This window comes from Sphaeramia orbicularis, chromosome 22 (genome assembly GCF_902148855.1).
Source record: "Sphaeramia orbicularis chromosome 22, fSphaOr1.1, whole genome shotgun sequence".
Taxonomy (NCBI): Eukaryota; Metazoa; Chordata; class Actinopteri; order Kurtiformes; family Apogonidae; genus Sphaeramia; species Sphaeramia orbicularis.
Genome location: NC_043978.1, coordinates 3,559,293 through 3,571,308, shown reverse-complemented (window position 1 = coordinate 3,571,308; position 12,016 = coordinate 3,559,293). Strand labels below are relative to the sequence as shown.

At 39.1% G+C, this 12,016-nt stretch overlaps 1 protein-coding gene across 1 annotated transcript; it reads left to right on the top strand.

Moving 5' to 3' along the window:
- The first annotated feature begins 10,798 nt into the window (after window positions 1–10,798).
- LOC115414172 (ribosomal biogenesis protein LAS1L-like) lies at window positions 10,799–11,794 on the top strand. The gene is made up of 2 exons (XM_030127393.1): window positions 10,799–11,479; window positions 11,651–11,794. The coding sequence occupies exons 1-2, from the start codon at window positions 11,130–11,132 to the stop codon at window positions 11,667–11,669; spliced, it is 369 nt and encodes a 122-aa protein (XP_029983253.1). The 5' UTR covers window positions 10,799–11,129; the 3' UTR covers window positions 11,670–11,794.
- The last annotated feature ends 222 nt before the right edge of the window (window positions 11,795–12,016 follow it).

The following is a 12,016-nucleotide window of genomic DNA, read 5'->3' as shown; positions in this document are numbered from 1 at the left end:
TCCATGATATGATAGGGGTGTATAAATGCACTTTGTTCTGATGAGCTGTTGCCTGCATTTCGTCCACCTGACACAGATACTGATCAGGTGGAACACCATAGGAAAGTGTTCCCTTAAACTTGTCACTATGTTTACATGCACATTAATGTTCCACAGTTATTCGTAATATGATACTATAGTGGTTATGCTCATGTTGGAGCCCATCTGGTATTAGCATTCAGCTTGAATACCTTGAAACTACAAAAATCACATCTAAAATGATAAAGTGGTGTTGTGTGATTATTTTCTTTTCAATGTAACACTTAATGGGAGCTGTTAGCTTAATACAGGTAAAGCTTTCAGTTAGCAAGTCACCAATGTCAGTGTGTACACATACTGTTAAAGATACAGGTAAACAGACGTAGATAAACCGTATTTTTCCCCCAGGGAGCAAATTTATTAACCTTTTTGTTAAAATCAAATCAAATTTTATTTATCTAGGACAGAATCATAACAAAAGTTATCTTGTGATAATGTACATTTAGAGCTGGTCTAAACCAGACTCCACTCAGCAATAAAAAAATTTTATCTGTTATTTGCTACTGGTACCAGCTAACATTTAACAATCATAACTATTGGGAAGGTAAAAGTGAAAACACAGTGACACAGTAACTTATTGAATAGTGATTGTGTAATCTTCCCAATCAAGCAGCAGAGAGGAAAGTGTAGCTCATGACTTTAACTGTATGTTGTTATACAGGGTGGGGAAGCAAAATTTACAATGAACATTTAGTTGTTTTTTCTCAGCAGGCACTATGTCAATTGTTTTGAAACCAAACATATATTGATGTCATGCCTAACACTATTGTCCATACGTTTTCAGAAACTTTTGCCCATATGAGGAAAGCAAACGTCAAAGAGTGTGTGATTTGCTGAATGCACTCGTCACACCAAAGGAGATTTCAAAAATAGTTGGCGTGTCCATAAACACTGTTTATAATGTAAAGAAGAGAATGACTATGAGCAAAACTATTACGAGAAAGTCTTGAAGATACTATTAAAGAAGAATGGGAGAAGTTGTCACCCGAATATTTGAGGAACACTTGTGCAAGTTTCAGGAAGCGTGTGAAGGCAGTTATTGAGAAAGAAGGAGGACACATAGAATAAAAACATTTTCAATCATGTAAATTTTCTTGTGGCAAATAAATTCTCATGACTTTCAATAAACTAATTGGTCATACACTGTCTTTCAATCCCTGCCTCAAAATATTGTAAATTTTGCTTCCCCACCCTGTATGTTATGTATTGTTTACTGTGTTTACCAAGATGTTGGGAAGAATGCTATTGCTAATGTTTAAGCCATGTTACTAGTGGCTGCTTGTAACTCACCATTGTTGACTCAAAATTAAACACAAAATATTTAAGTGTATGTTATCTTAATTTATGTTAGTAATTATATTTATTCAAAGTTTGACAGTATTTTTTTCCAGAATCAACAGTGTTGTAGCATGACGACTGTTCTGGAAAGAAAGTCAAGTCAATGCAGACTATAATCTGACTTTGACAGGTGTCGTGAACATGACACATCTGTTTGTTCCTGACATTAAAAAACCTTAAACCTACCACTGTCTTGTAGAGTTTATACCTTCAGTTGCCTGCTGACAAATTGTACAGTATATTCATAGGTGTCACTATAATATTCATGTTTGACCATAAAATCTATATTTGTATAAAACCTCATATAGACTAAATTTGATTTTCCGTAATGCCTGAATAAGAAAAAGGGGATTTCTAAGAAAAATAAATAAATAATAATGAAATTATTTGAAAATCATCTTAAAAACATCTTAAGAAGCATTCAAATGTCTTATATGTGAAAACCGTGGAGGTAATGAAAGAAGGTGGCTGTGTTCACACTTATGTAAAGAACCTATTTTTAATAAGGTTTTCAGTGTTGAATGCAAACATAAATATTAACTGAATATTCATATTTATTAGCCATGACAACAGCTTATTAGGAATTTCACATTTTTCACCGGGCAAACAATATACATAATAACATTTAATATTTTGTGCATGTAAACATAGTTGGTATAACAAGGAAAATCCAGGCCGATAAATTTAGCTGGCATTTATAGAATAGTGTTGAATGTCTTTGGGAAAAATATGTACCATTCTGCTTCAAAATATAAGTTTGTACATTCCTCTGAATGATTTCATCTTTAATATATGAGTTTCTTTTCTGGATTATTTTTGAGTGCCACTCACTGCCAATTTTCATACATGATTCCTTCCTATTGCTCCTACAAAATGGTGACATTGCCAGTTGTAATTCCAGTTCTTCTCTTGGTTGTTTCAGAGATGGTGCATGTAAATAAAGCTTGAAGAACAAGTGAAAATCTCAAACTTCTGATGTTGCCTTTTTATATTTCTGTTCCTAGAGGAATTGGTCAGCTGCAGATCTGACTCTGCAGGCAGAATAGAGCTGATCTGCTATTGGATAATTACATGGTGAGCTAAGAGCCAATCATACACTGTATCCAAGAGGAGGAGGAAAAGGGACCTGGTCAGACTAAGTGGTTTCTGAACACAGAGCACGCGCTGCTCATCAAACTGCTGTGATGGTCAGTGTTTTACATTTACATTCTGCATATTACAAATGACTGCTGACGTGCTGAGTTGGTCTGAAAAGCACAACAGAAGTGAGATCATCTTATTCTAACCGGGATGAATCTGGTGAAGCGTCAGAGCCCTCTACAGGCCAAACACCATCACTGACAATGGAATGTGTGTCTCCATGGAAACACCACAACAACTCAGCACAGACGCTGAAATTTGGCAGCATTTGTTTCTATGAATAAAATAGTTTTCTTTTCTAAATCTTTGGACAGTGTTTAGAGCTGAGTTTAGAGTGTCTGAAAAGTGAGGGATGTGTGACGTATACAGAGTCTCCTCCTCTGTTAAAGTGGAACAGCGACAGGCAGCGTTATCACATCAACTCTCACAACTCAGGATGGAAATCGAAAACAATGGATTTCCCTCCAGATCTTAGAGGTATGGAAGGTTTGGTAGCCCAAACCTCAGATCATTATCCTTAAGATCTCGGTTTAACTCAGTTTATAAGCTTACATGATATTTAATAGGCTAGGATGGACAGTTAGAGAGCACTGGTTTTACTGGTATTCACAGTGCAGCTTGGACCATATAGTCAAAAATCAAAGTCAATAATTATGATAATAAATACCATTATTTGTCATTTCTTTCCAGTTTAAAGGGTGCATTTTTTAGATGCATTATTTAAAAAGTAAATGATTTGGCATACAATTAGTTTTTATTTTGTGCTTTATATGTTCAATTATCTTAAAAAAAAAGAGGATTTAATGAGTTTTTGTATCAAATGGTAAAATTACAGATTTTCCATTTAGCCATTTTGTATGTTATACAGTAGGTCAATAAAACTGTTGATATGTCAAAGTGAGTCCCAGTTTTTTTTTACTGTTACCAGTTACATTTGTAATCTAGACATCCCAAGGAATCCAATGATACCAAATTTATAGGATTGGGGGGGGGGGGGGGGGGGTGCACGAGGGACCATCCTGGCCCGTGGCCTAATAGACCTGGTGCCTCACAGACAGAAGGTCCTGGGTTCAGTTCCAACACCAGTCCATGGGGGTGGGACCTTTCTGTGTGGAGTTTACATGTTCTCCCCGTGTCTGCGTGGGTTCTCTCCAGGTACTCTGGCTCCTTCCACCATCCAAACACATGCACTGATAGGCTAATAGGTTAATCTAAATCCCCCATAGGTGTGAATACGAGAGTGATTGTTTGTCTCTATATGTTCAGCCCTGAGATGAACTGGTCACATGTCCAGGGTGAACCCTGCCTTCACCCGTAAGTAGCTGGGATAGGCTCTAAGTGACCTAGTGAGGATAAAGGGGGTTCAGAAAATGAATGAATGAATGAATTGTTAGTGATTCCCACCAAAATGTGTGCTAGCGTTTCCCACCACACTAATGGTGGCAAATTCAAATGGAATGTACATGTTGCAATATTTAGTCTCTAATGTGGCTCTGAAAGGGCCAAAGGCCTTGGGGGATCCCACCAGGAAACCAGAGGGAACAGAACTGAGGACATATTTGATAAATGTCGGAATGGTATGAATTTTTGAAAAAACTAGGCATTTTGGTGACCTTTAACCTACAACATGACCTTGACGTTAGACTGTTCATAGTACAAAGTACTCTTATGATACAATATGGCACTGACAAGATCATTAAATGGCCCATCATGAACATATTTATACACTGCACTGCACAATAGAGTGGAGAAGCTGTGAAAGTTGCAATTTTCAGAGTTAAAAAAGTAATTTTCAGGGTGTGTGTGTGGGGGGGTTTGGAACAAAATTTAAAAAAAAAAAATTACACAGGAGTGCTTAGAACATCTTGTAGTATCAGAAAATCAGGACTACTGTGGTATTTGATATTAAGCCCCCCTCCTATTTATAGATATTACAGGATTTATTTTCAGCCGATGACATCACACAGCCCCCCACTTCCTCTAAATTGAGTGGAAATGGTTGCATTCGTTCATGCTTCGTTTGCGCTGGTTTGTGCCGTTTCAATTTTTGTTGGTGCTCTGAGCATTAACCCCGTCCCCCTCTGCTCCAAGTTAATTACAAGAAATGGTTTGGTCCGTGTTTCTCGTTCATCAAAACTAGTGGAATTGAACCCGTAGTGCCATTGTATGATAGTGCCCTCCCGCCCTCTTGAGTGAATTGGGAATAAAATTCGGTTCAAAACCACCAGATTGCTGCACTCCTTGGGTTTCCAATGCCCTACCCTCCACTCAGCTCACTCATAAACTTATTTATCAAACACTCTTTAAAAATCTGGGCCCAATTTAGACGATCCTTTGAGTCTCTCAGTTTTACTATTTCCAGTCCCGTTCTTAGTAACCACCTGTTCCAGCCATCCTTAGTTGACTCAGCCTTTAAGGAATGGCACAGTAGGGGCATAAGATGCTTCAAGGACTTATTTTTTGATAACCCTTTTGCATCCTTCGAACAGCTTTGCACCAAGTTCAACCTCCCTAGAAGTCACTTTTCTAGATACGTGCAAGCTAGACACTTTCTCCGTTCACAATTACTCACCTTTCCAGAGGCACCCAATGCTAGTTTTTTAGACAATCTCCTTTGCTTAGATCCCTCACATAAAAGGTTAATAGCAGTCATCTGTGACAGGATAACCCAGATAAAACCCATCCTCCTGGACAAAATCAAGAAAGCTTGGGAGCAAGATATAAACGTTTCACTGACTGACAGTACTTGGGACACCATTTTCAAATGAATTAATACAACATCACTCTGTGCCAGCCACTGTCTTTTGTAATTTAAGGTTGTTCACCGAGCACACTGATCTAAGGTCAGACTGTCACATATGTATCCTGATGTAAATCCCCGTTGCAACAAATGTTTATCAGGTAACGGATCTCTGTTTTGGTTGTGCCCTGCCCCTCAAAAATTCTGGAAAGATGTGTTTCAGACCTTATCTTCCACACTCCAGGTTGACATATGTCCTAATCCCTTGGTTGCCATCTTTGGCATTGTGGGGGAGGACAAGGTCCACTTGACACCAGCTCAGTGCCATGTCAAATCATTCTCATCTTTGCTGGCTAGGCGTGCAGTTTTAACTCGATGGAAAGGTGCTGCCCCACCCACTCATGCTCAATGGTTAGAGGACCTCATGTCTTGTGTTGGCCTGGAAAAAATCTGTTACTCTCTTCACTTCTTTGATATGAAATTAGACAAGATATGGGGCCCCTTTTTGACCTGCTTCCATAACTCAAAAACCCTCTGACTTCGTCTGCAAATGTTAACACCCAGCTCAATATTCCATTTACTGTATCATGTGGGGCTCTAAAGGCAGTAAATTAATGGTCCTTGTCTTTTTTTTTCTTTCTTTTTTTAATGTTTATTTATTTATTTGTTTGTTTATTTATTGTCTTGTTTAGTTTTGTCTTGATGGTTGGGAGTCTGATGCTTGTTTCCTACATTGAAAAACGTTGTCTTCAGTTGAACAAATGTTGTATATTTTCCTTCACACCAGAAGAATCAATAAATATATTTTAAAAACTACTGTTTAAAACTAAAAACTGGCCGATAGCTGATGTCGTCTTCTGTTTGTTTATTTTACTTATGTTAATCTTGATTATTGAATAATTTTCTGCCAAAATCTGATGTCAATCACCAATATGTTCAATTGACACATCTGTGTACTGGAGTGAAGTTGGTGTTCATTATTTTCAGTCTGCTGTTTTTAATCTGAACTGAATTTGCACACAAAGAGCTGCAAATGAAGTGTCATCCTAAAACCAACTATTTTGAGGATTATTCAGAGCCTGGACTTGATCTTTTTTACTGCTTTAATGTACCAACATGAAGTTGGCCCCCCACCCAATGAAAATCTCTGGATAAATAGTGTCATTCGTTTGTGCTTCGTTTGTACTGGTTTGTGCCATTAAAATTTTTGTTTGTGCTATTATGGTTATCCAGCTATTAACAATTCTTTGAGAGGTTATTCTGAGGTCAGCCAGCCCCCCACTTGCTCCAAATTTAACCAAAATGGTGGCATTTGTTTGTGCTTCATTTGTGCTGGTTTGTGCCATTAATGTTTTCATTTGTGCTGTTATGGTTTTATAGATATTACAAGATTTATTTTCAGCCGATGACATTAGACAACCCCCCCACACACACACACACACACACTACATATTCACCAGAAATGGTCTTTAATATATTATTACAGGAGCTACATTTGCCCTGGATTATACATTGTTCTTACTCTGTTAATCACAGCTGTCAAGATGGTCTTACCTGATCGTAACTTCCTGATGCCTCTTCCTTGTTTACCTGGTAAAGTTGTCCTGTCAACAATGTTTTAAAATTTCAATAAAAAAGCAATGCAAAGCAAGTGTTTTGTTCAGTAGTTTTGTTCCCTATTTATGTAAATGGAGCATCATGAGACTTCACAATTTTACCACTAGTGGGAGCTGGACAGGTTTTAACCTGTAGTACAGCTGTGGAAGAAAAGTTATTGCCACAGGAAATTCACATCTAATATTGCACGTTTTTACAAGTTTTAGCTTCTCAGCATAGGATTTACAACCCTCTGCAAAATCTGATTTCTGGCCAATGTAAGTGAAATGTTTTAAAATTAGCAGAATATTGACTCAAAATTGCTCACAAAATATTGCTAATGTATTAAAGTAACCCTTTTGACAAATTGAGAGAATTTATTACAGAAAAGGCTGAGTATGACAAATTTTCTAAAACTAAAAAAAAAGAATATACCATTTGAAGCCTGGCACCTGGACTCATGTCATAAATGAGCAGATTTGGAAAGCAGTCAAAAGTCATTGCACATTTATTTATAAAAGAGCCAAGGTCTATCCATCAATCACAATTACATTGACATCAGGGGCTACTGTAAAGAGCACCATGGTCATCTTGACATAATATGAGCCAGCAATTAACAGCCCAGTGGTGTTCAAATGTTGCATCAACAACGCTGATGACTCCCTGCACACTGGCTGTTCAAAGCGTTTCATGTCTGGAAAAATGATTGTGCAGATAGCCAGAGAACTATGTGAAGGCAGGATGGAACCCCATGTATGGTGGGCATCACAGGCAAAGAAGCTGATGGACTTTGGAGATCCCAAACCAAACCATCTACCTAATTTAGCCACACTACACAAAGCAAAATGAGAGAAATGATTAGGAATTAGGTGACAAAGATCCCACTTTGTCATTGCTGTTGTTAAAATACAGTGCACCTCTTAGTGGGAGCATTAACGACATTGGACTCAAGTTTTTCTGTCACTACTGGAGTCAAACACAAATGAATGTGTACAAGACCTGATCACAGAAAACTTACTCAACAGTATGTTTTGATGATGACTTTGAGTTGCAGAGAGAATTCCCTTTGAGTGAATTTCCCTCCACCCTGGTGCTCCAAGGAAACACATTTACTTTGAGGGCAGTCATTGCTTTCCAGGGAGGCTTGACCCAGGATGTCTTGGACATTATGTATCTGTCAGATGTATGAAGACTAGGGTGTCTCAAAAATCACTTTTCTCTTCAGATCACGGTGTTATTTAAACCAGTTAATCACCAACATGATAATAGCCCCCCCCCAAAAAAAAATTTCAGCAAAATCTGTCAACGTTTGACCGTCCCCCCACCACAAAGTATCAAAAAACGCCAAAAACACAGGTGATATATAAGTGAAAATAAGGTGATTTTAAGATAAAATAACTCAATTATAAGCTAAAAACTTGAAATAGAAAGAAGTTAAGAACAGTAAATCTAGCTGAACACAATGTCTATTTTCTTAACCCCCTTTTCAGCAAAATACAGGTTTTAGTTAAAGACAAATATAGCCGAACACTTAAATAATAAGGCTAAATACAAGATTTAAGGTTGCATAAATCAAAGACTTTAATGATGACATGGTTCTGATAATCTGGACATACTTTTATACATGTGCATTTCACAGTTTATTCAGATATTACTTGCACTATAGCTTCTCTTCCATTTCATTCTTGAGAAACTCTGGTAGCTTGATTCTGTGGGAACCAGACACTAAAATGATGTTCCCTCTATGGGCACCATCCATTGCTGCATTGGCATAATCTTGGATGTCCTTAACACCTCTTTCTGCAGCATCGTTAACGACAGATAGCTCCGAGACATTCATTCATTTTCTGAACCTGCCTCACTAGGGTCACAGGGGTCACTTGGAGCCTATCCCAGCTACATAGGGGCGAAAGCGCGGTACACCCTGGACAAGTCGCCAGTTCATCGCAGGGCTGACATATAGAGACAAACAGTCACTCTTACATTCAAACCTATGGGCAATTTAGATTAACCAGTTAATTTATCAGTGCATGTCTTTGGATGGTGGGAGGAAGCCGGAGTACTTGGACAGAACCCACGCAGGCACGGGGAGAACATGCTAACTCCACACAGAAAGGTCACACCCCCATCGACTAGTGTTGGAATCGAACCTGGGATCTTCTTGCTGTGAGGCACAAGTGCTAACCACTGCACTACTGTGTCGTCCGAGACAATAGCCATCATTTCTCTGTACTGTGGCTCTTCCTCCCACTGCTCTGGGGGTGCTTCCAGCCATGCCCCATCCATGCCCAGAAGGTCGAATATCAGCCAGGACTGGGGTCCCACAAGATCATCCAGGTCAGGCTGCTGTCCATGCATGTACGTCTGTTTGGGAAAGGTGGGCTTTCCTCTAGTGAATACTGCAGGTTTGGGGTTGGCCTGCAGTTGTCTTGCCATGGCTGTTTTGGTTTCTATTGGTACCTTTTTATCAAAGAGACTTAGTACCACAAGAGACTCAGTCAGGTACCACATGTGACACAGTATGGATGTCTTTACTTTAGGCACTTTAGTATGCATAATGCATTTAAAAACAGCATTTTTTGATGTTTTTTGACATTTTTTGTTGGGCCCTTCATACTTTACGGGGGGTGGGGTGGGGTCAAACATTGACAGATTTTGCTGAAATTTTTTGGGGGGGCTATTATCATGTTGGAGATTAACTGGTTTAAATAACACCATGATCTGAAGAGAAAAGTGATTTTTGAGATGCCCTAATGAAGACCTAGTAAGTGTAGTGAAAACAGCATCAAAAAACTCCAAAATATGCCCACATGCTGTGTTCTACACAAAACACTGATCCCTTCATTGCTTCATTTAATTAATTTACAGTATTGTCTTGTCATTTCTTACTTTTTGGTACAATTAATGCTTGTGAATATTCTCATAAAATCCTTACTTCTACAGAGTTTAGGTAATGTAATGTTCAAATAAAATAAAATAAAGTGTGTTTAGTTCCCCAAAGAATAATCTGTTCAAGATCAGTTTTTAGGGAAGGAAAATAATTATTAACTTAAAGGTTCTGTATGTAGGACTGTGGCCAAAAGTGGTACTGCAATCACTTTAAAAATACTGTCGAGCATGGTTCCCCCTCCCCCTCAACAACGGGTTGCCAGATCCAGCATGAGCGTCTACTACAAGGAGCTACCATGACCAGCGACGAGTCCTACACTCTAAGTTTATCGTCTGCTATTAATATGTATGCTTCATGCATGATGGTTTGCAAAGTAATTATGTAAAGTAAAAATTGACTAACGGTGATAAGCCAAATAATTGTAAAGATAAGTACTGTAATAGCTCACTCCTGTTGAAACATGGATTGTTTTAATTACCCTGCTAAATGTCTTCATCCAGCTAATAGTGTAATGTAAAGCTTTTCAGAAATGCATTTAGCATAAATGCTCGGGCTACCATAGAAAATTCCTTGTTGATAATGCAAGGAAGCATCAGGCTTTCAGCCTGCCTTACCTATCACCATGGTAGAATAGCATCCAAAAGGCGAGGGGCATGCAAAATGAACTTTCTTTTCTGTCATGTCCATAACTGGAAAATATCATGGTAATCCATAACGTGAATGATCTGGGGCGCCGTTAAGGGGGAGGGGGGTAAACATGACAAATTCATCAGATCCATGTATTATCCGGGGAGTTCATATAGCAATTACAGTATGGGACTGCTACCCCCCCAGCCCCCCGCCGGTCTGACGATCATGGAACACTAATACCCCCCCCCCCCCCCCCCCCGCTAACCCCTACCCACAAACACACAATCAGGGAATGCTATTTTTCTTGCATTTCTATCTTTCCTTGCATATTGTATTTTTTTCTATTTTTATTTTTTACTATTATTTATATTAAAGATGCCTTTTTTTCTTTTTTATTATATCTACACCATTTTTTGCACAATCTGGCCTTGTCAGTGTAATGTGATAAAGATTCTACTCTATTCTATTTTACCATGGCACTTCATTGGCATTATGGATGTGACAAAAACTTCATTTTCCATGGAATTCCACCTTGTGCTTCTAAAATAATGCTAAGTTGCTGCATAGCCCAATAGGTGGAATATACATAGAGTATTTACAAATTGAACAGATAAGGTTATTTCATGTTTATTTCGGGGTAACACTTGTACTATTCTCACTTGTTTCAGCCTGATGCAGACCTCAGTTATGAGGTGCCCATTGTCCTGAGTGAGGCTGATGAGAGCTGGGCAGGAGAGAGGAGGCACAGACCAAGGAAAAGAAAAGCAAAAGCGAGAAGGACAAGAGGAAGAGAGCGTGCAGGCCTTGATGCAGGAGACACAGAGCAGAGAGAAGAAGGAGAGAGACCAGGAGGATGAGATGGACCAGGTGGCAGAGTCCAAAGAGCAGGAAGAGAAAGTGCAGGTCCTGTTTCAGGTGGTAGAGGCCAGAGATGTGCAAGAGCAGGAAATAATGCAGGTTCCAGTGCTGGAGGTGGAGGAAGATGGAGGAGAGGGAGAGGAGGCAGAGATGCAGTGGAGGAGGACAGAATTCAGGTTCTCCAAAATGAGAGAAGGATACAGACAGAGGTATGCTTTTTTCCTGAGATTTTACAAGAGTATGCAAAACATTTGTTAGACTGCAGTAACTTCATGGCTTAAAGTAAAATCTTACCATCTGATTTAAAATGTCAGCATCTTTTTTTGCTTTTAACCAAATTTAAATGCCAAAATGCTTTCTTTTGTGGTGTGTTTACTTAGGCGCTCATTCAGCAGATGAGTGAGGTGGAGCTACAACAATTAACAACCCAGCTCTTCACCCGGGAACCTGGATTAGTTTTCGATTCCCTAATTTCATTCCAAGGCACATCCACTCTCCCACCTGCCACTGCTCTTCCATGGTGCACCTGTGGAAACTGCAGGGAAATGGCTTCAGGCGCTGAAAGAAAATGCTGTGGCCAGGGGCCTGACCACTGCATCAGCAAATTGCTGCACGTTGAACTGTACTGTTGGGAAGATGGCTATTTGCGTCTCCACAGACAGTACAGAAATGATGTGTTGGTTGTAGGTGAACCTAGAGAGCCAGGGGATGATAATAGTCAATTCAGGTATGCTGCCTATCGGCAA

What these genes read in the sequence shown, in the direction of transcription:
- LOC115414172 (XM_030127393.1), top strand. Translation starts at nt 11,130, where the DNA reads ATGAGAGCTGGGCAGGAGAGAGGAGGCACAGACCAAGGAAAAGAAAAG.